This window comes from Hippocampus zosterae, chromosome 1, assembly GCF_025434085.1.
Source record: "Hippocampus zosterae strain Florida chromosome 1, ASM2543408v3, whole genome shotgun sequence".
NCBI classification, from domain to species: domain Eukaryota; kingdom Metazoa; phylum Chordata; class Actinopteri; order Syngnathiformes; family Syngnathidae; genus Hippocampus; species Hippocampus zosterae.
In genome coordinates this window covers 18,224,499-18,246,157 of record NC_067451.1, presented here as the reverse complement: position 1 = coordinate 18,246,157, position 21,659 = coordinate 18,224,499, and the positions used below count along the sequence as shown (strand labels likewise).

Sequence of the window (21,659 nt, the reverse complement as noted above, 5' to 3'; positions counted from 1 at the left end):
CATTGGTTCAAGCACATAAATAGCACTGTCGCCTGTTGGCTGCATAGATTCGATACATGTGTGTGTACACAGACCACTTTAATAACTTATTGTGTGTTGTACGTACCAGTACAAAACCTTTTGAAGCTTGACGAAAGGAAAAAAAAACGTGAGCAGCTTGGACTTTTTAAAAGGTGCTGGTCGTGTTTAGCTTCTAGAATAGGAGACGCGAATACCTTATTGATCCCACATAGAGGGAGAATTCATTGCTTATAGCAAGAAAAACTAATACACTCTTATGAAACGATCAAACATTATCAAAATAATTTTTGAATCCGCTTATCCTCACGAGGCTTTTTTTTCTCCTTTTTGTGCATGTATGTATGCGCTATATCATAGTTGATATTGCTCTTATTGCTGTTCTGTATCAACGGTGTAAAAGTCTGGTAGTGCAGGAGGTGGTAAGGGCTGTCCACGATGAATGTCAACATCGTTCTGTCTGCTCCCTCCTCAGTGGAGTCCATTTGGCAGCCAAAGACAGACACAGCTTTCTTCAGCACTTGGTTAAGTCTCATCCTTGCTCTGTGCGCGAGGCCTCCTCCCCAACACACAACGACATAAAACACTGCAGAGGCCACTGCTACTTCCACGTCTATCACAGTCTTCACATTACCTTGTGAGTTGGTTTGTGGGGGGATTAGTTCAGTGATTCTAAACCATACGTAAATAAAAGAACAGTGATTTGTTCAATATTAAAAAATGCTTTACTCCAGAATTCTAACTTATTGGTATGACTGTTCCCTTTGTGATTGTGTTATGTGATTATGGCCTTTCTCCCATGAGCACTTTTACACGTGAACCGCATTCATCCCGAGACTGCAAAAGTTTTCTAAGTTCCAGTTCCAAAATATTCAAGCGTAATGCTTAAAAGTATGTTAAACCAATCCCACTTTTCACTCTTTTCACTCCAATTTGTCCCTGAATAGGCTGAATTGAGTGTACCCATTCTGGACTACATCACAAAGGGTCTGTAGACTGAAAGAAATGTGTGAATGAAATGTGTGCTGAGAAAGAAAGAGAGTCTAAGCCACGTACCGGCATTTTGAAACAATAAAGTTACTCCAGAGATGGAAGCACTTGTTTTAGAAATAGCTTTGTATACCATGCATTTAAGTTATCAAAATGTTCTCACAAGAATTAAGTTGGAATGTGTACAAAAGTTAAAGAGCTTTCAATTATCATTTATTTTATGAAACATCTTTCTTGCCACAGTTGTTCTCTGCCTTTACTACCATATTTTGCCTACACTTGATGGTTCTCACTTGATAAAAGTTTGAATTTTATCAATTGAGCACCATACCCTCGAGAACCATGTCCTGCCTGTTTTGGATTCCTCCCTACTCCAACACAACTGATTCAATTGATCGTGATTTTTTTCAGGCTTCTACAGAGCTTACTGATGAGGTGATCATTTCAATCATGTGTGTTGAAGGAGAGAAAAATCTATAACAGGCAGGATAAAGCTCTGGAGAACACGGAGTTCCATTCCCCTGACTGAAGGGAAATTCCACATCTGCAATCACATTGTTGATGTCATGAAACCAGGACGAACATACCCCAGAGCAATATTCCTTAACTGTCACGTTCTGTCCGAAGCGATAGCTATCGCTTCGTGCAGAACAAATGAAATAAAGGTTGGATCCCCGGAGAACAGACAACGAAAAAATCTTGTCAACGAAAAAGTGTCTTTAATGACAAAAGAACAGAAAGAGCCCGACAGGGAAAAAACGGTAACACAAAACGCTGGTCAAATAAGGACCAGGAAATAACAAGAAGGGTACTCTAACAGAAAACGCTCGCGGAAAAACAACACGACGCGAGGAGGACCTGAATTTGGCGGAGATAAGAGCAATACAACAACTAGGAGCAAAACGCGAATAACGGCCGTAAGGCAAAAAGGCAACGGGTCAATTGACAATAGCGAGATCGAGCGCGGGTGCAATATGGCACGGCATGGAATTCTCCGGCAGTGAGATGACTGCCGGAGTCGCTTGATAAAGGCAGGTGATCAGCCCGAAATTCACAACAGGTGTGCAGTCGGGGAAAAGAAAGCCCGCCCCCTGCAGGCAGGCACGGAACGTGACAGTACCCCCCCCTCAACGGACGCCTCCCGGCGGACCTCCCGGTTTGGAAGGGTGAGCGGTGTGGAAGTCGCGCAGAAGGGACGGGTCAAGGATCCAGGAGCGAGGCACCCACTGCCGCTCCTCAGGCCCGTAGCCCTCCCAATCGACCAGGTATTGGAAGCCCTTGCCCCTGCGCCGAGAGTCCAGGATGGCACGAACCGTGTACACCGGGTCACCGTCGACGACCCGCGGAGGGGGCGGCGGCGTGGGAGGAGGAGCCAAGTCACTGGAAGAGACGGGTTTGAGAAGGGAGACGTGGAAGACGGGGTGGACCTTCATGGTAGGAGGTAGACGGAGCCTGACAGCAGCCGGGTTGATGACGGCCTCAACCTCGAAGGGACCAGTGAATCGAGGACCCAGTTTCGCCGAGGAGCCGGCCAGGCGAAGGTCCCGAGTAGCCAGCCATACCTTCTGCCCCACCAGATAGGAGGGGGCCGGGCGCCGACGACGATCCGCGATTTGACGATTCCGGGACGCCGTGCGGGACAATGCCGCCCGGGCCTCCCTCCACACACGATGGGCCCGCTTGAGATGATGCTGGACGGAAGGGACCTCCACCTGCCCCTCCTGTGACGGGAACAGCGGCGGCTGGTAGCCGTAGGCAGACATGAACGGTGACCGGCCGGTTGCGGAGGAGACGAGGGTGTTGTGCGCATACTCCACCCATGGCAAGTGGTCGACCCATGATGCGGGACGGTGGAGACACACACAGCGGAGGGCCGCCCCCAGATCCTGGTTGGCGCGCTCCGCCTGTCCGTTAGACTGGGGGTGGTAGCCGGAGGTCAGGCTGGCAGTGGCTCCGAGGGACCGGCAGAACCGCTTCCAGACGCGAGACACGAACTGGGGCCCCCGATCAGACACAATGTCCGTCGGAATGCCGTGGAGGCGGAAAACGTGTTCGACCAGGAGGTCGGCGGTCTCCAGCGCCGACGGTAACCTGGACAAGGGCACAAAATGAGCCGCCTTGGAGAAGCGGTCCACGATCGTGAGCACGACCGTACGGCCCCGGGAGGGGGGAAGGCCCGTGACGAAGTCCAGAGCGATGTGGGACCAGGGGCGTGGCGGAACGGGCAACGGTTGGAGCAATCCCGCCGGAGGTTGACGGGAAGACTTGCCGCATGCGCAGGAGGTGCAGGCCCTGACGAACTCCGTCACGTCGCTCCGGAGCTCCGGCCACCAGAACCGCTGGGAGACGAGTTGCACCGTCCGGCTCACCCCCGGATGGCATGCCACCTTGGATCCATGCCCCCACTGCAGGACCTCCGAGCGCAGGGACGGAGGCACGAACAGTCTCCCCGCCGGACACCCCGCCGGCACCTGAACCCCCTCCAGGGCAGTCTGGATCCGCTGCTCAACCTCCCACTGGACGACCCCCACGATGCACTGAGCTGGGAGGATGGTTTCCGGGGGCCGGTCCCCTCCCGTGGGGTCGTGGAGACGGGAGAGGGCGTCGGGCTTGGTGTTCTTCGACCCGGGGGAGTAGGTGAGAATAAAGTCGAACCTGGTGAGAAACAAGGCCCACCGGGCCTGACGGGGGTTTAGTCTTTTGGCGGTACGGAGGTAAGCAAGGTTCTTGTGGTCGGTGTAAACGGTAAAAGGTTCCTTTGCCCCCTCGAGCCAGTGCCGCCACTCCTGCAAGGCGGAGACAACAGCTAACAGTTCGCGGTTGCCCACGTCGTAGTTGGATTCGGCCGCTGTGAGTCGGCGAGAGAAGAAGGCGCAGGGGTGCAGCTTCTGGTCGATGGGCGAGCGTTGAGACAGCACCGCCCCCACCCCTGAATCCGAGGCGTCCACCTCTACGATAAAGGGAAGATCAGGGTCAGGATGTTGAAGAACAGGGGGACTGGTAAACGCCGCCTTTAAGTCTGTGAACGCAGCGTCCGCGGTGGAATCCCACTTGAACGGGGTCTTAATAGACGTCAGGCGGGTCAATGGGAGCGCCTTCTGGCTATAGGCCCGGATAAACCGTCTATAGAAATTGGCAAACCCCAGGAAACGCTGCAGTTCTTTACGATTAGTGGGAACCGGCCAGTTCGTGACTGCCTGTGTCTTGATGGGGTCTGCTCGTAACCTACCCCGCTCAATGATAAACCCCAGAAAGGAGATTACGGGAACATGGAATTCACACTTCTCTGCCTTGACGAAGAGCCGGTTTTCTAATAGGCGCTGTAGCACCCGCCTAACATGTTGCTTGTGCTCCTGTAACGACCGGGAGAAAATCAATATATCGTCCAAGTAGACAAAGCAGAAGATGTTGATCATGTCTCTTAGCACGTCATTTATGAGGTTTTGGAAGACGGCAGGGGCGTTAGTGAGACCGAAAGGCATCACTAAGTACTCAAAATGGCCTAGAGGGGTCTTGAAAGCGGTCTTCCATTCATCTCCCTCTCTGATACGGACCAAGTGATAAGCGCTGCGCAAATCTAACTTGGAGAAAATGGTGGCGGATTGCAATGGGGCGAAGGCGGAATCTAACAAAGGAAGTGGGTATTTATTCTTTATGGTTATCTCGTTTAACCCACGATAGTCGACGCAGGGTCGCAGGGACTTGTCCTTCTTTCCCACGAAAAAAAACCCCGCCCCTAACGGTGAACGCGAAGGTCTAATGAGACCTGCGGCGAGCGAGCTGTTAATGTACTCCGTCAACGCCTCGCGTTCAGGCCGAGACACCTGATACAGCCTCGAGGTCGGCAACGGAGCGCCCGCCTGCAGGTCTATTGCGCAATCATAGGGGCGGTGTGGAGGTAAGGAGCGCGCGCGGTCCTCGCTAAAAGCCCCCTTGAGGTCCCGATAGCAATCCGGCACTCCGTCAAGGCAGATATCCTCGGGGGGTGTGACGCGTTTATACCCCCCGACGGCTGACTGTAAACAGTGCTGATAACAGTACGGACTCCAACTATCTATTGCTGGGCGCGCCCAGGAAATTACGGGGTTGTGTACCCTAAGCCAGGGTAACCCAAGGATAATAGGAGCGTTGCGGGACCGCATTACCAGAAAACGCCGATGCTCGACATGGTTACCCGAAAGTTGCAGTTTCAATGGCTCCGTTCTGTGCGTAACGACCGCCAGGAGACGCCCATCGAGATCGCGAACCCGCTTTCTATCAATAAGCTCCTCCAAGAAACAACCCAACTCGGAGGCGAGCTCGGTGTCCATCAGACAATCGTCTGCTCCTGAGTCTACCAGGGCCCGAACCCGCCTCGACCGGGAGTCACCAAATATCTCCCCCTCAAGTTCCAGTCTGTTGGGGTGTCCCGATCGCGCGTCGGCTTGTCTAGGCTCGGGGGTTAACGCGCGGGATCGTGACTCACAGTACTCGGGATAGACGTGAAAAGATGATCCCGGAAGGCTGGTTGTGGCGTGAGGAGAGGTTTGGGTGTTGTCTCTGGTCGTACGACGGCTGGCACGGCGACTTCCTTCCTCTCCGCCAACGTCCTTGCCACCCAGCTGCATAGGTTCCGCCGCGGGTGCCGTCTCCCGGAATACTCCCCGATGTTCCTCACGATGTGGAGAGTGTCGATACGGGAAACGATTTCCCCCACGCTCCCGGCCCCGCTCCCTCAAGCGATTGTCCATGAGGAGAGCGAGGTCAATCAGCTCCTCCAGGTCGGTGCTGTGGTCGCGGGTCGCCAGCTCGTCCTTGAGCTGAGAGTTCAGGCCGCGTCGAAACAGTCCACACAATGCTCGATCACCGTATCCGCTCTGTGCTGCCAGAATCCGGAACTCGATCGAGTAGTCGGCGACCGATCGTCTTCCCTGGTGGAGGGCAAGTAGCCGACCCTCTGCCTCTCGGCCCCGCACGGGATGGTGGAACACCCGGCGAAAGGCTGTCACGAATTCAGGGAACGATGATCGGAGACTCGGCTTGGATTCGCTGGTCGCAATCGCCCATGACGCCGCCGGACCTGTTAACAAACTCATGATATAGGCCACTTTGGCAGCATCATTAGCGTAGGCAGACGGCTGTTGGTCGAATACGAGTGAGCACTGGTGAAGGAAGTGACCACACTGCCCATGCTCACCCCCATAGCGAGGGGGGTGTGGAAGCGATGGTTCCCTCGACATAATGGTATGAGAGGGGAACGCTTCCGGGGTGGCTGGATGGCCCCCGGAGGAATGGGGTCTCCGTTCCTCCACCCGTGTTAGACGAGGCTCGTAATCGTCGAGCCGATGAGCCAGCATGGAGACCGCGCCTCGGAGTTCCGAAATGGCTTGGCCCTGCTGACTCATCTGTTGCTCTTGTCGTGCAAGAGCGGACAATATTTTTTCGACATCTGCGGGATCCATGGTGGCCGGAGAATTCTGTCACGTTCTGTCCGAAGCGATAGCTATCGCTTCGTGCAGAACAAATGAAATAAAGGTTGGATCCCCGGAGAACAGACAACGAAAAAATCTTGTCAACGAAAAAGTGTCTTTAATGACAAAAGAACAGAAAGAGCCCGACAGGGAAAAAACGGTAACACAAAACGCTGGTCAAATAAGGACCAGGAAATAACAAGAAGGGTACTCTAACAGAAAACGCTCGCGGAAAAACAACACGACGCGAGGAGGACCTGAATTTGGCGGAGATAAGAGCAATACAACAACTAGGAGCAAAACGCGAATAACGGCCGTAAGGCAAAAAGGCAACGGGTCAATTGACAATAGCGAGATCGAGCGCGGGTGCAATATGGCACGGCATGGAATTCTCCGGCAGTGAGATGACTGCCGGAGTCGCTTGATAAAGGCAGGTGATCAGCCCGAAATTCACAACAGGTGTGCAGTCGGGGAAAAGAAAGCCCGCCCCCTGCAGGCAGGCACGGAACGTGACATTAACACTCCATTTCTACACCGGCGCCGACATACTATCATATACATACAGCAGATAGAACTGGTTCTACAAGATAATTAAAGGTTATTGCCGTAATTCAGACAGGATACGAAGAACTAGGCAGTCCTATACACAGCCATGAATTAAGTATATCAAATAGAAGCAACAGAAGTCAGACCATGTCCCAGTCAGTTTTTAGAATGCAGTCCTGTACGTCAGACGTGACTAACTTGGGTTAGACAGGTATTGTAAAGCAGACCTTAAACCTCAAATCAGTTGTGAGTTTAACATTGTGTAGGGCGGGGGTCGCACTAATGTTGATCTAAGGAATGAAGCAAGAGGTAGAGGTGAGAGGTCGACTGGTTAGCATATTGGTCTCACATTGCAGAGATGCAAGGTTTGACTTTGTGGCTCCGGCCTTCCTGTGTGGAGATTGTATATTGCCTGTGTGGGTTTTCTCCGGGTACTCCGGCATGTACAGCAGGTTAATACAACACTCTAAATCAGGGGTGCCCAAACTTTTCGGATCGAAGATCTACTTTTCGATCAACTAACCTGACGGGATCTACCCTTACCGACGTGCGCGCACACACACACACACGCACACACGCACACACACACTCACACACACACACACACACACACACACACACACACACACACACACACACACACACACACACACACACACACACGCCATGATGAGAAACAGCCTGAAACTGAGGCATGCGACGCACTTCTGCAGCCTGTTAACTATCGTAGCTCACAAGTACCATTTTAAAGTGCTTCCCTGGACCCTCCTAGATTCCTATTCTTTGCCCGTGTCCTCGGTGAATTGTACACGAAGCAAACTCTGAATGAGAAGAATGACGATAAAAGATAGAGCGCAACAGCTCTTATCACAAGCTGCAATTGCAGACTGCTGAGCGCTAACAACTTCTGGTGACGTAATCAGGCACCACCGTAAATTCAAGATTTACCTGCTTTATTTTATTTCTTTAATATTTATTTTGTGAAAATGAGACTGATAGGATGATTAGGGTGCAGCGTACATGACACAAAAAAATACTAACATGTACAAAGACACACAAATGGTTGTTTGTTTTTTTTTCTCCTCGACACTCTTCAGATCTACTCGGGACCTGTCTTAGATCTACCGGTAGATCAGGATCTACCTAATGGGCACCCCTGCTCTAAATTGTCTCTGAGTGTGATTGTGAGCACGAATATGTGTTTGTCATGAGGATAAATGGATTACAAAATGGATTGATGGATGGATATATCGAAATTTACCTGTGGACAAATATTGTCAGATCCTGGGCTGCAATTCACTACAAATTAAAAATAATGGTGGAGAACAGTCATGGCCTAATCCTTGACAATTATCTTGATCCTCAACTTGGAACTTTTGCAAAGATCATATATCACTGGGCGGCATGGTCAACTGGTTAGCATGTCCGCCTCAGTGCACAGGTGCAGGGTTCAATTACGGGTCCGGCCTTCTTATGTGGAGTTTGCATGTTCCCCACGTGCCTGCATGGGTTTTTTCCGGGTACTCCAATTTCGTCCCGCATTTCTAAAACCTGCATGGCAGGTTAATGGAACACTCTAAATTATCCCTGGTTGTGATTGTGAGTGCAAATGGTTGCTTGTCGATGTGTGCCCTGCGACTGGCTGGCAACCACTTCAGGGTGTACTCGCCTACTGCCCAAAGACAGCTGAGGTAGGCTCCAGCACACATGTGACCCTTGTGAGGATAAGCGGATTGGAAAATGGAGGGATGGATAGAAATATATCACCAATTTTAGTCACATATTTCAGTGTTAGAATTTATTGCATACAGAACCCTAAATCTTTAACCATTATTATTCTTCCATCCACATACCTCTTACACTGACTTAATCATGATGATAGTGAAGGATGTTATGGTACAGTTCCAGCGTGGGGTCCAGGACAAAAGACTTGGTAGGGTAGCACATTCCAAAAAGACCACATGAACTGGATTTAGCAGGTCTTGGGCAGAGCAGCTAACATTTTTCAGATCAACAAAAGCAACCTCATTGCTATTGTTTTGCAACCTCATCCAGCCATCCATTTTGAACACCGCTTAATCTGTTAAGGATTGCGAGGTGCTGGAGCCTATCCCAGCTAAATTCAGGAAAAAGGTAGCTGCCAACCTAAAGAGGTTGTCAGTCAGTCCCAATGCACAATTAGACATGAACAACCATACGCATCATCGCTAACTGGGAACTAAACCCATGCTGCCCGCACACAGGTCAGACGGGTGTAACACTACGCCATCAGTCACTCTGTAAATTATAGCAAATGTTGAAGTTATTTCAATGCTGAGTGAATTTAATCAAACCACTTTTGTTTTCAGACTCCCTGAGTGACAATGTTGCTTGACAAGACACTTTTGAAATCAGATTCATACTCTCGCTTGGGTCTCACGATAATATCCAGGCATCTATTTTCTATAGTGCTAGTCTTAATCAAGGTCACGGGTGAGCTGGAGCTTATCCAAGCCAGCCTTCGGTGAGAGGCAGGGTCCACGCTGCACTGGTCGCCAGTCAATCACGTAGCACATACACTACATTTGCTGTACAGTATAGACCAGGGGTGTCAAACTCATTTCACATTGTGGGCCACATATGGCCACGGTATATGTCAAGTGGGCCGGACCATCATACCATACTCTGCTATAAATAAGCAAAATAACATGCATTTACTTTGTTTTGGTCTAACGAAGCACAAACACATTAAGAAAATGTTGAAATTTAATGAACATACCTTTTAAGAAACATTTCATGAAGCACCTTCGACTTCCTTACACAAATGTGCAATTTACTTTTATCACTCACATATATGCATCGCAACTGATCCCACTGAAACTTTAACAAGTAATTGCTATTGAAAAATAGTGTCATCCACTTTAAGGTGAAATGAGATTTATAAAGAAAGGAATTAAAATAAACCATTTAACACGTGCATATAAAATCTAAATTTAATCCTTCCCTACATACTCAGGAGAGTGCTATTAAATGTGTAAAGAATAAAGTATTCACTTGTCCTTGGTCGCGTCTGCTGTGCTGGGTCTGTCTCAGTGACAGACTGAGACTGCTGTTGACTTCTCTGATCAAAACAATTGGGGTGTTCACACAGCACACATTTGCATCGGTGCTGCACCGACATATTTTGTTGCGCTACATCTTATACCGGTGTAAATTTTGTTCTGCTTACTAAAGAGAAGCGTGTTAACCCCGTTGCAGCTCCACTTGCATTCACACAGCAGTTTCTGCAGCCGTGCAATACGAAATAAAACATGCGCACGCGTTAAGTGTACAGTACTTCCTTCTCCCCGTCTTGTTTGTGACACATCGAAAAACCATGGTTTATACTTCTCCGGAAAAATCAATGCTGTGGTCTATCAGACACCGTAAAAGGATGAGAGAAGAGAGAAAGGAAAGATGAGGAAAGTATAACAGAGCATGAAAGCAACGCATTCAAAACCCGTATGTAATCAACTCTTCTCATGCGTAGCGAGTCCACCCCTGTACGTACTGACGTCCTATTTTACATCGATGCTGCCACGCAAACTAGCATTTACTCCGGAGTAAATTTTTAAACCACCTCCTGAGCAGGGTTAAATTTGCTCTGGTTTAAGCTGTTTTCAGGGGCTACACCGGTATAACTTTGTACGTGTGAATGCTCTACGGGGGGCAGCATCAGTGCTACACCGGAGTAAAAGTTGCTGTGTGAACACCCCGAATGTTGTCTTCTACTCTGATCAAAACTGTGTCCCCTAGCGGATACAGCATGAATTGCACCTTATTAAAAACATTCATTCCGTGTCTTTTATGCATTTTTTCACTTTTAAATTATCCCGCGGGCCTGATCGAAACTTCTTGGGGTCCGCTTCCGGCCCGCGGGCGTATGTTTGACACACCTGGTATAGACAATCAACCATTCACATTCCCATTCACATTGGGACCATGTCGAGTGTTTAATTAACCTACAATGCATATTTTTGGAACGTGGGAGAAAGCCTGTGTGGCCGAAGGAAACTCACAACAAAAGATCTTCCCTCCTCGCACAACCCCACTGAGTACAAAAGCATTGTGTTTTTGTTCTTCCCTTCAATGTGGTGATTGACAGAGCAGAGTACAGCTGAGTACACACCTTCACATTGCAAAGCTCTTGTGTAAGTTGGCACGGTGGGAAACAACTTACATTTCGTCTAATTACTGAGAAATAGCAGACCACCTACAAGTAGTAAATAGCCCACCCATTTGTTGTGGAAAATATAAAAGCTGCCTGGAAAAAGCCAGTGATTTAACAGTGGAAGCTCCTAAATCCAACTCACTGCAATTGTACAATTTGGAATGCAACCGAAGTGATGAGGAATATACGCCTCGACAACAACAAAACATAATGAGTTCAATATCAGCAAATATCATAAGACCTGTGTTCAGACCAACAAAGGGCTGCTTATGTCTTCTTTTTTTTTTGCATATAACACAAACTGTCAGCATATTGCATGTGACCTCACCATACCCTGAAGGACCTTAGTACTGCCACCAAAGGATTACCTCCAGCGGTGTTCTGTAATGCATTTTCCAAATGCAGGGCTCGCCTCAATAAATGTTGCGGAGACAACAACTATGTTGTTATATACTACTGGTATACCACTATACTAAAAACTATACTAGTATTAGTTCTAACAAAAGAAATGCAAGCTTAGTTTAAAAATCGTCTGTATCATCGATTTGGCAACAATTGACCATGCAGGGTTGTTTCTGTTTTCTTCATTTCTATTTGGATTTTTTTTTCACCTAAAATGATTTGAGGTTCAACAGCATCCCTGAATGATTCATGTTTCACCTCAGGTGCCTCCATCATTCGATGAAATGATAATGCAGAAAAAAAGTATAAAGCAAAGAAAAGTAAAAAAGAAAACAAAACACAAAAATATTCACACCCATAAACGCAATCATTAAATTATAAAATTGTGAGTCAGGTACAGACCAATCATGATCAAACCAGTTAGCAGTTATCCACTGATGATGGCGCTAGAAGAGGTTTTCGATGAGCATGCATAACGTATCTTAAGCAATGGAAACCCTCATTTTTTTGTAGTTAAGAACATGCCATCTTGTTTTATTCCGTTTTTTTTGGGGTGGGGGGTTGTTATGTTTTTTTTGTTCATACTCAGGCTGGATTGAAATTCTTTTCACATTAGACACTGTCTCACCAATAATTATATAAATGGACTTCTAGAAATGGAAAATGAAATGAAATGAATTTTCCGTTTTTCTTGCCCAGATTAGGAGGAATCTTTTGTGGTGAATAGAAAGGAACAATAAGTCCTGCTTTGACAGAGCCAACACATACATTCATATGCCTCTTGGGCCTTATGGACATACTCAAACAGAGCTGCCATGAAAAACTTCAAGCTACTGACACATGACCAGCCCCCCGCAGCTCAGGCTTTCACCACTTTTATTTACTACTTTAGCGCTGATGTCGGAGGGCAAAAATTGTTCCGGGGCACAGCCTAAGAATCTTAATCTCTTCCCACATCTTGACCTTAACCCATCCTTGTTACTGTGGAACCAGTCTGGAACAAATTCAAAGAGCAGGCCCTCAAGATTTTTTCATGGTGAATTGAATTCACCAAGACACAAATTCATTAAAACCATCAGGGGATTCCTTGAGGCGTGAGACCCTCGGAAATTTGGGTCAACATTGTCACTGGCCTGTTTACAAACCAGAAGCATGCAGGTAAACAGAGAGGGAAACAATGCCATGATTCCGGTGGAGGTCAGCTTTTTGAATTTCAATTCCTGGAACTCTAATTATCACAAACTTTTATAGCATATGTCCTGTGCAAACAGTCACATCCTGCCAAGCCTTTTCCTGTCTAGTACTGTTTGGTGAGAAATAATTGCTAATATCACTATTAAATCATTATGAATGCCTATGGGCAATCATTATTATACGCTAACATTTTCCCCGCTTTGGACAATGTAAGAAGGGTGTCAGAAATGTCCCAGGTCTGGTGTCCCAAAAGATAGAGTTAAAAGGCAAACTACAGATTTTCCCCTTCAGTCTAATCACTCTCGAGTCTGTAAGTGTGACCTTGATTCTCAGCAGCCATTGAACTTTTTTTTCTCCCACATGCTTGTATCTACATATCCTGTGTGTATCTGGTTATCCAGCAATGAGCAGAGTGCGTGATGATGAGGCCAATCAGACCAGACTTGTGATGGAATTATTGTGTCTATTTTAGGAATATCTAGAATCCTACTGGAAAACCCCAACACTTTCGAGGGAGGCCAATGGATCTTCAAGTACGATTCTGTAAACAAATTCTAGGGCTGGGCAATGGTGGAGGGGAAAATATATAATAATCCAGATTTATTTATTTTTTTTTACATTGAAATCACAATAAGAAAAATAATTATTTGTTGAGTTCAAAACTTGGCATTTATTCAACTACCAAGTTTCAAAAGAACAACCAGACAACTATTTGGCAAATCAATTGTTTTACAATCAGAATATCTTTATGATTATAAGAAGTTAAAATCCGAATCAAAATTAAGTTTTGATTAATTGCTCTAGGCTTCACGGGTAGCATCCGACATCGCTAAAGCAAAAGAAAAAAAGCATCATCCTCTGCGAGTTCTTGCCACAGGGCCAGACGGACAACCAACATTCCTTCAAAGAGGCTGAGCAGCAATTGCTTTATTCAGTGCGCGAGACAAGGTAAGAATTGTGTCGGGACAACACATCTATTCACATTTCGCTCAGAATCTAAAGGTTCTTGGCCAACAAGAACTTTAGTGTGCTGGAACAACTTGCCTGACTAACGCCAGCTGGCTCTGAATGATTTTTTTTTCCATCTTCCTAACTCTGTATGATTTTTTTCTCCATCTTCCTAAGCTCAAGGAGAATGTAAAGAGGACCCATTGTGAAGAAGTTTACGACATAAAGATGGCCTGATGACAGAGCTGTTGAAGATCCCAGAGGGATCCTTCCAGGAGCACATCAAGGCATGGCAGGGAAGGCTGGGAAAGTGCATTAGACTCCAAGGAGATTACTCAGAAGTTGTGTGGTCATCTTCCAACCAAGAGGTTGTGAGTTCACTTCCCGGCCCTTGTGACAGTGTTAAAATACTTTGAGCAAAATACCGAAACCTCAGTGGCTCCTGGTGCTCCGTCTTCTCTAGGTGAATGAGGAGTCAGTGTGAAGTGCTTTGAGTACAAGTGAAAGTCCAAACCCCCATTTATGAGGCCGGTCCTGGAACCTTTCTGACCCACTTCATGTTGTATTCAATGTTGGCTTTCAGTAGAGAACAATACTAGCCAGTTGTTTTCAGTAAACGTTAACTAGATTTATAGAAGCTAGATGATTAGTTCAATGGATCAAACAATTGTTATTCAGATGGATAACGTAGTAATTACAGTATTGCTTAATATCAACCTTCTCCAATTCCACTGCAAGATGTTCATAAGGAGCTTGCCATGATGAAACGATCCATCATTTTTATAGGCCTGTTTCTTTCTTTTTTTGCAGATGCACTTAAAGTGCAGGGCGACCCACATCTCCTGTGAGAGTGAGTGATTTAGTCTATACAGCATTAATGTATGTGTCCTACTTACCCACTTTGAACTGTGACGTCTTGTCCTCGGTGTCTGCGTGCTCCCTCACCAGCATCATGTGCAGGATGCCAAAGGAGTTCTGAATCCCGAAGATGGACCCATTGCACCAGGTGGCTGCCAAAACCACGAGCCAGCCAAAACCTCCTTCCGGCGGCGAGAATAACGCGCCGTGCCTTTCTGCCGTGTCAGTTTCGAGAGCCGAGGATGAGATCGACTTAAATCCAGCCTCGACCAGTTGCACGTTGCTGTCCTCCTGAGGGACTTTAAGATCGCTCTCCCCTGAACGCTCATCCTTCTTTAAGCCCGCCGACTCTTGAGCAGCATCGTCCTGCTCGGCCGACTGTTCTGCCTCGGACACCCGGCTAGACGGTTGCGCATGGTCGTCTACCCCGTTCGTCCCCATGCTGCCTGCTCTAGCGTTGAGGAGACTGCGGGCTCTTTGCGTACACACATGAGATGTAGGTCACTGACATAAGGGTGGATTTGAATAGCAAATTTGATTGGCTCTCTTTCAAAACATAGTGGCCGACAATACCCTTAGCGCTGCTCACAGCATCGGCATCAATAGAGCCACGAGCCGATTGAATGTGTGCATTCAAGAATTAAAATTTTAAATAAAGTCTTAACACAAAGATACCATGTTTACTTTTTGTTTCCTCGCCCACCAAAGAACCTGACAACCGACCTGCAAGCACCTCGTCTCGGCCGAGGTAGCACTTGTCCCCCACAACAACGCAACAAAAGCTGACCGAGGTTAAATTGTTCCAATAAAATGTGACCAATTTTTTGTGGGGATACTTCATAGGCTGTCTCGTCCCGTCCACACTCCGATCAAAACACTGCCGCCGGTAGGGCCGTCATTCAATAACTAACACACGCCCCCTTTTCCTGGCAGTCGAGAAAGATGGATCGATACGAGCATCGATATTATCGATAGCTCCCTGTGCGTTGATAGGTATGGATATCACCATGAGATTTATATTTGGTGTCCCGTTTCGCCCCATATGGTATGCACTGCTGATGTTTTACCAAACTGTAACTTGGCTGATTGTGTTTATGTCTTGCTAGTCATTAGTCTCCACGAGCTACAACTTAACTTACAAAAAGACGCTTACGTATTGTGTGAACACATGACTTATTACAAAAATGTGGAGTGAAGGACACAGGTTTACAGTTAGACCTTGCAGTCTCCTCATAATTCTAACATCTCTATTCGAGGAAATAAATGGCAGAAGTTGGACAGATCAATCTGAGATGTGATAACAAGTTTCTGTTTCCCCTTTAGTTTATTGGAAAGCAACACAGTACATCAGGAACGTTTTCATATTTATCATGACAATAATTGATTTTACCCGAGTCTCTTTCAAGTAACAAGAATCTAGGGAATTTCGCCTGGACTGCCAAGTGCTTAAGTATTTATTTCACAGTCACATTGATTCTGGGGTTTCTAGAGGGTATAGCCAATTGGGGCGGTGGGTGCCTGGGTGGCCCCCGGCATCTACATGGGAAAGGGGCATGCACAATAATATTCCCCCGTCACACACATACCTCCTCACGCAACTAACACACACACACACACACAAACTGGTACAATTACACAACGACACACGCGCAAAAATAATCGGTAGCGGTATCAATTTTAGAGACAACCACACGGTATTTACTTGGTATCAAATCGATACCTGACGGTGAAGATCAATGGCTCGGTTGAGGAAACGATGATACTTCAGTTCCTTTCGGATTTACGAACATGCACGAACGTGTCTCAGTGGATTCCAAGCAAGCTCCGTTGCCAGCCTCCTCCTACGCGTTGTCTTGTTAGCTAACAACCAAAGACTGGTCACGTTATCACAACGAACACAAGAAAGTCGCCGAAATGACGCGTCTGTGATAGCGTATCAAGAAAAAAAGACCACAAGGATTTGGGGCGATTGGGAGAGGCGGACGGGAAAACTAGGTCAACCTATAGCCGTCACGGAATAACAAACTTTCAATTTTTAGGATTTTTTTTTCAAAACGGTCGAAAATGTCAACATGTTCAGGCCACCTTAGATAAGGATAAGGATAAGGATAAGGATAAGATAAGGCAATCTTGCCACATTTCAGAGGCCCCTTATTCCCAGATGCATAATCAGATTCGGACGGGCGATGTCACGTTGGATAGCTGGATAGCTGATGTTATCCCCAGACGTGCAGTCCTCACGGGATAACGAAAACTACATTTTTAGGATTTTTTTAAAACGGTCGAAAATGTCAACATGTCTTGTTGGATACCTGCAGTCCTCTAGTGTCCTGCAGGTCTGGTTTGATTGAGGGATAACTGAAATTCATTTTCAAGAATCTTTTGGAATAAGCAGAGGAGCTCAAAATGTCATATTTGAGAGGCATTTTAATTGGTAATGGAACATTCGATCTGAATGCCAGTACTGTGGTTGTATACCTGGGGTGCCCTAGTGCGTCAACAACCTGGTGTGGTTGCGCGATCACCTAGATTGGTTTATTTAATTTTATTGTTTTGTTTTTTTAATATCAGGTGAAATTGATGTACAGTTACCGTTGACTTTATTTTCTATCTCCACTTGAGAACGCTTATTGGTGCTGTTCTGAGAGTTCTTGTTCTTCCTCCGTGAATCTTTCCCCGATAGCCAAGAAATTACTTATTTTATACTTTAATTAATTTCTTTTAACCCCCAAAAATGACGTTTATTCCGTATTACGGAAGAGGATTAGGGCCAATGAAGAAAGAAAAAATAAGGTTGGCAAGATTCTGACTTTATTCTCAGAATCTCAGAATTCTTTAAAGTCAGAATTCTGAGATTAAAGTCAGAATTCTGAGATTAAAGTCAGAATTCTCACATTAAAGTCAGAATTCTGAGAATAAAGTCAGAATCTTGCCAACCTTATTTTTTCTTTCTTCATTGGCCCTAATCCTCTTCCGTACATTTATGTATGAGTGGTGTCTCTTTTATTTTGAAGGCGACAGATTACCGTAATGCACAGTATTGACAATCGCGGTGGTGGTTCACTTCACTTCGATTTTGCGAGTGGAGGCTGGATTGACGCAGTCAATTTTGAAACAAAAGACCAACTCCCTCTCTTCAGTTTTATGAACGGTTGGGTGGAACAATAGATGGTCCGTATGTAGGAACGACTGGGAGCATCAAGAAGTCCTGCAAAATGTTGATATTATATCACGACATTAATGGTCATTTTTTTGTGCTGTCCCTTGTTCCCAGTAAAGTTATTTAGTGATGAATTTAGGACTCAGTTTTGTTATCTGTATTTTCCTAGTGCTGTTTAATTCACTCCGAAATAGAAGCAACGTGCTGTTTTAATCAATTTTGAAATTGAACAGTAACGCGTATTTTCCACTACGGGGTGCTGCAACTTTGTGTAAGATTTGCTCACGCTCATGAGGCCAAGAAACTCTAACCTCGTTGTTCTATTGAAGGGGAAAAAATACTAACTTTCTGTCCTGTTAATTTTCAGAAACACAGATACATTTTTATTACTGCTTCTTCTGCTAAGGCTAAAACAGGAAAAACGTGCCGCTTATTTTGATTAGCGTGTGTGTGTGTGTGTGTGTGTGTGTGTGTGTGTGTGTGTGTGTGTGTGTGTGTGTGTATATATATATATATATATATATATATATATATATATATATATTTTTTTTTTATTTTGTATTTCATACCGTACTCTATATGTTGACAAGTCTACTATGGAACATTAATCATAGCCATTTTCCAATACATGTTCTTTAACTGTCCCTCCTTATCGCCCCAGTGGCTTTTCTACTCACAGACAATAACAGAAAATTACATTGTGAGTTATTGGGCCTTTGAAAGGAACATAGACAGCTGCAGTGCACATAAAATGAGTCATTTTATTGCATATAAAAATAACTTAGTTATATTGTATTTTCCCCAAACAGTTGTGTTTCCTCATCACTTGTATAGATTAGAGGTGATGTTGTGTTTTTCCCTAATGATTTGTTCTTACATTTTTTTTAGGGTGTGTTCACTTTCTACAGTAGCTGTAGATTCTGAGGCATGATCATAATGTAACAGTCTCAAAGGTGTTCAGTCATGTTGACATTTGCTGACTGCAAGGGCATAGCGTGTGATTCACATCATGTTCATACAACTTAAACAGACCGTTTTGTTTTTCAGCATTAATTTTTGATAATGTTCCTGAAACCTCTGATTAGACTGTTTTGTGCTTGTAAACAAGCCTTAACCCATTAAGTGTTCCATGAAAAGTAGTGAAAAATGATATTGTACATATAACAGACCCACTTTATTTTATCTGACTCTTTGTGATAAAGCAAGTTGTTTACCATCCGATGTAAAGTATGTGCGAGCATATCGCCCAAAACTACCACTCCAATTTAAATTTGCAGTGGTCACTACATTTTTTTAAAAAGTAAAGGAAGTGTTTAATTAGTATCTGAAAATTACAAAAAAAGTGGCAGATGATGTGTTCAGTTTTTTAATGGTAATATTTTTTTTTATATGTTGGGCAAAAGGTCACACATACAATTATTCATATAAAGGGGCTTTTGGGCTTAACTCACTCCAATAAAATGATTTGGTTGAGACACTGCGTTCAGACTATCATGACAGTTACTGGTAGATATTAAACTGTGAGTAACATGAATGAACCAACCCTTTTGTAAAATATTTGAGACTCTTTCATTTTTCCTTGATTCAACATCACTCAAACACGCGCTGAACGAATGAGTCATTGGATGGGATGTGACATCATCATTGACACATGTCAGCCCTTTCAGAAAAAGAGAAACACCATCCACAGTCATTTAAAAATAAATAGCTTAAAATAGAAATTCACGTAACACTACAAACACAAAGGACGATCGCATATAACTGTCCTGGAATTTTGTTTTCAATGTCAAAGTTCACCGGTGACAGCCAATAACAGTGCTTCCCGTTAAATTAGGAAGAGAGAAATCCTCAGAGGTGTATGTAGAAGGGGAATGAGTATCTGTCTAGCAACTGTAGGACATCAAGAGGCCCACACATTTCTCAGACAGTATCTAAGTCCTGAGATGAACACAGTCAATGGAAATTTATTGGTTGGAACTTGCTCAGTGGGTGTAGGTCACTCTCTTGAATCTTGGCGTTCACTGCGCTAAGAAATAGGATAATTTTCCATGAGTATTTCTACCATGAGTGTGTCCTATCCCACTACCTACAATGGTTAGGTTGGCACAGTATTATGCAACATGCTTAAACACGCTTCGCTGGTGGGAGTGGAATCCTGCACTGGCAAGCTGCTTCTTATTTGTAGTAGCATGACTCACTCCGGGTTCATTTATTCCTCAGGGGCCTTATAGCACCAAAGTTTGTACAAAACATCAACAGGCTTGTTTGTCCAGTGGTAGGGTATTCTCATAATGCATAATAAATGCCCACTCTTTCGACTTTGAAAATTTCACTCATAATCAAAGAAATTTGACTTGTATACGGGACATCACGTAGGCAAATCGCTGAAGACTAAACATTCTTATCAGCAGTGGAATCTACTTCTTGTAGATTGAAAGCGCTATATAAATCAGCATGTATTGTATTGTATTGTACCTGTATTGCACAACTTGAGAGGAGTGTGGACCAACCATTCCATGCCTTTGTTTCCTGCGGAAGGAGTGGTACTGAGGGTAAATGTATAAAATCACATTTTGGGGAAAATATCAATTGCACGATAAATGGGGAAGAAAAAGTAAACTTTCATGACCCCCGGTAATGCATATTGTAATTGATTCACGTACTTCTTTCCTCCTTTTCTTGTAGGAAATAAGCTCTTTATCCACAGACTGCATTCTTATCTAAAAGCCTGAGACCGGCAGTAGATTGGTTGTTTTAGCAATGCTTCAACGGCCATGTACTAGAAGAATGTTCCACACCAGAGCACAGAGTTCTGTCAAAGAGCATCACGTCTGTAAGTGTCCCTCATCTGATAAAACAGGTGAGTCATTTTCAGACAGGTACATCACTTTTATACTATTAGGCACCATTCTTGTCAGATAAATTAATACGAATAAGCACTAACCTCCTTTATCAGTTCAAAGGACAAAATACAGTGAAACACTCAGTGTTTTTTGTCTCATGAGCACAAAGGCCCTGCGATTGGCTGGCAACCGGTTCAGGGTATCCCCGCCTACTGCCCGAAGACAGCTGGGATAGGCTTCAGCACCCCCCGCGACCCTTGTGAGGATAAAGCAGATCGGGAAATGAATGAATGAACACAAAGAACAATTCTCATGTTCCGCCTGCCAAGGGAACTCATCTAAGGTACAAGACTTGAACTCCGGTTTCCTTTTTTCTGTAGCTTTCAAGATCGAAACATAAGCAATGAAAAATTATGCATGAAGAATATTAGACTGATTTCAAAACAGAACATACATACAACATTTCTATAGTTTGTCAAACACAAATATTTAAGATTCAGGAATTGGACCCAGCCTCTGTGGGTCGCATTCCCTCTCTTTGAGTCCCAAAGCTCCTTTCTTTCTAAAGTCTGATGACTCTTACCTCCATTGAGAGCTCTGGAGCCCAGGTATAGTATGCTAAAAATGTTGAGTAATATGGACATACTGTAATGACCCAAGACTACTGCTGGCAGGTTACTTCTGTATCTGCACTTTGATCCAAATATTTACCAAATATTTAATGTGTTCTAATGAGCAGTTTTAGACTCTCTAAATAACACTGTGCGTGTGTGTGTGTGTGTATGTGTGTGTATGTGTGTGTGTGTGTATGTGTTTATGCGTGCATGTGTGTGTGTGTGTGTATGTGTGTGTATGTGTGTGTATGTGTGCGTGTGTGTGTGTATGTGTGTGTGTATGTGTGTGTATGTGTGTGTGAATAATGTGTATGTGTATGGGAATGTGTATGTGTATGTGAATGTGTATGTGTACGTGTATGTGAATGTGTATGTTTGTGTGTGTGTATGTATGTGTGTGTGTGTGTGCCTGTTTGTGTGTGTGTGTGAAAGTAATGCTTGTGTATT

General features: G+C 45.1%; 1 protein-coding gene across 1 annotated transcript in view; it reads right to left on the bottom strand.

Moving 5' to 3' along the window:
• The window catches only part of slc16a2 (solute carrier family 16 member 2), a 41,782-nt gene extending 26,274 nt beyond the window's left edge, over positions 1–15,508 (bottom strand). Inside the window, exon 1 of the mRNA XM_052066556.1 lies at positions 14,634–15,508. Coding sequence (XP_051922516.1) covers positions 14,634–15,036 — 403 coding nt within the window. The 5' untranslated portion in view covers positions 15,037–15,508. The remainder of the gene's footprint in view (positions 1–14,633) is intronic.
• Positions 15,509–21,659: the final 6,151 nt, after the last annotated feature.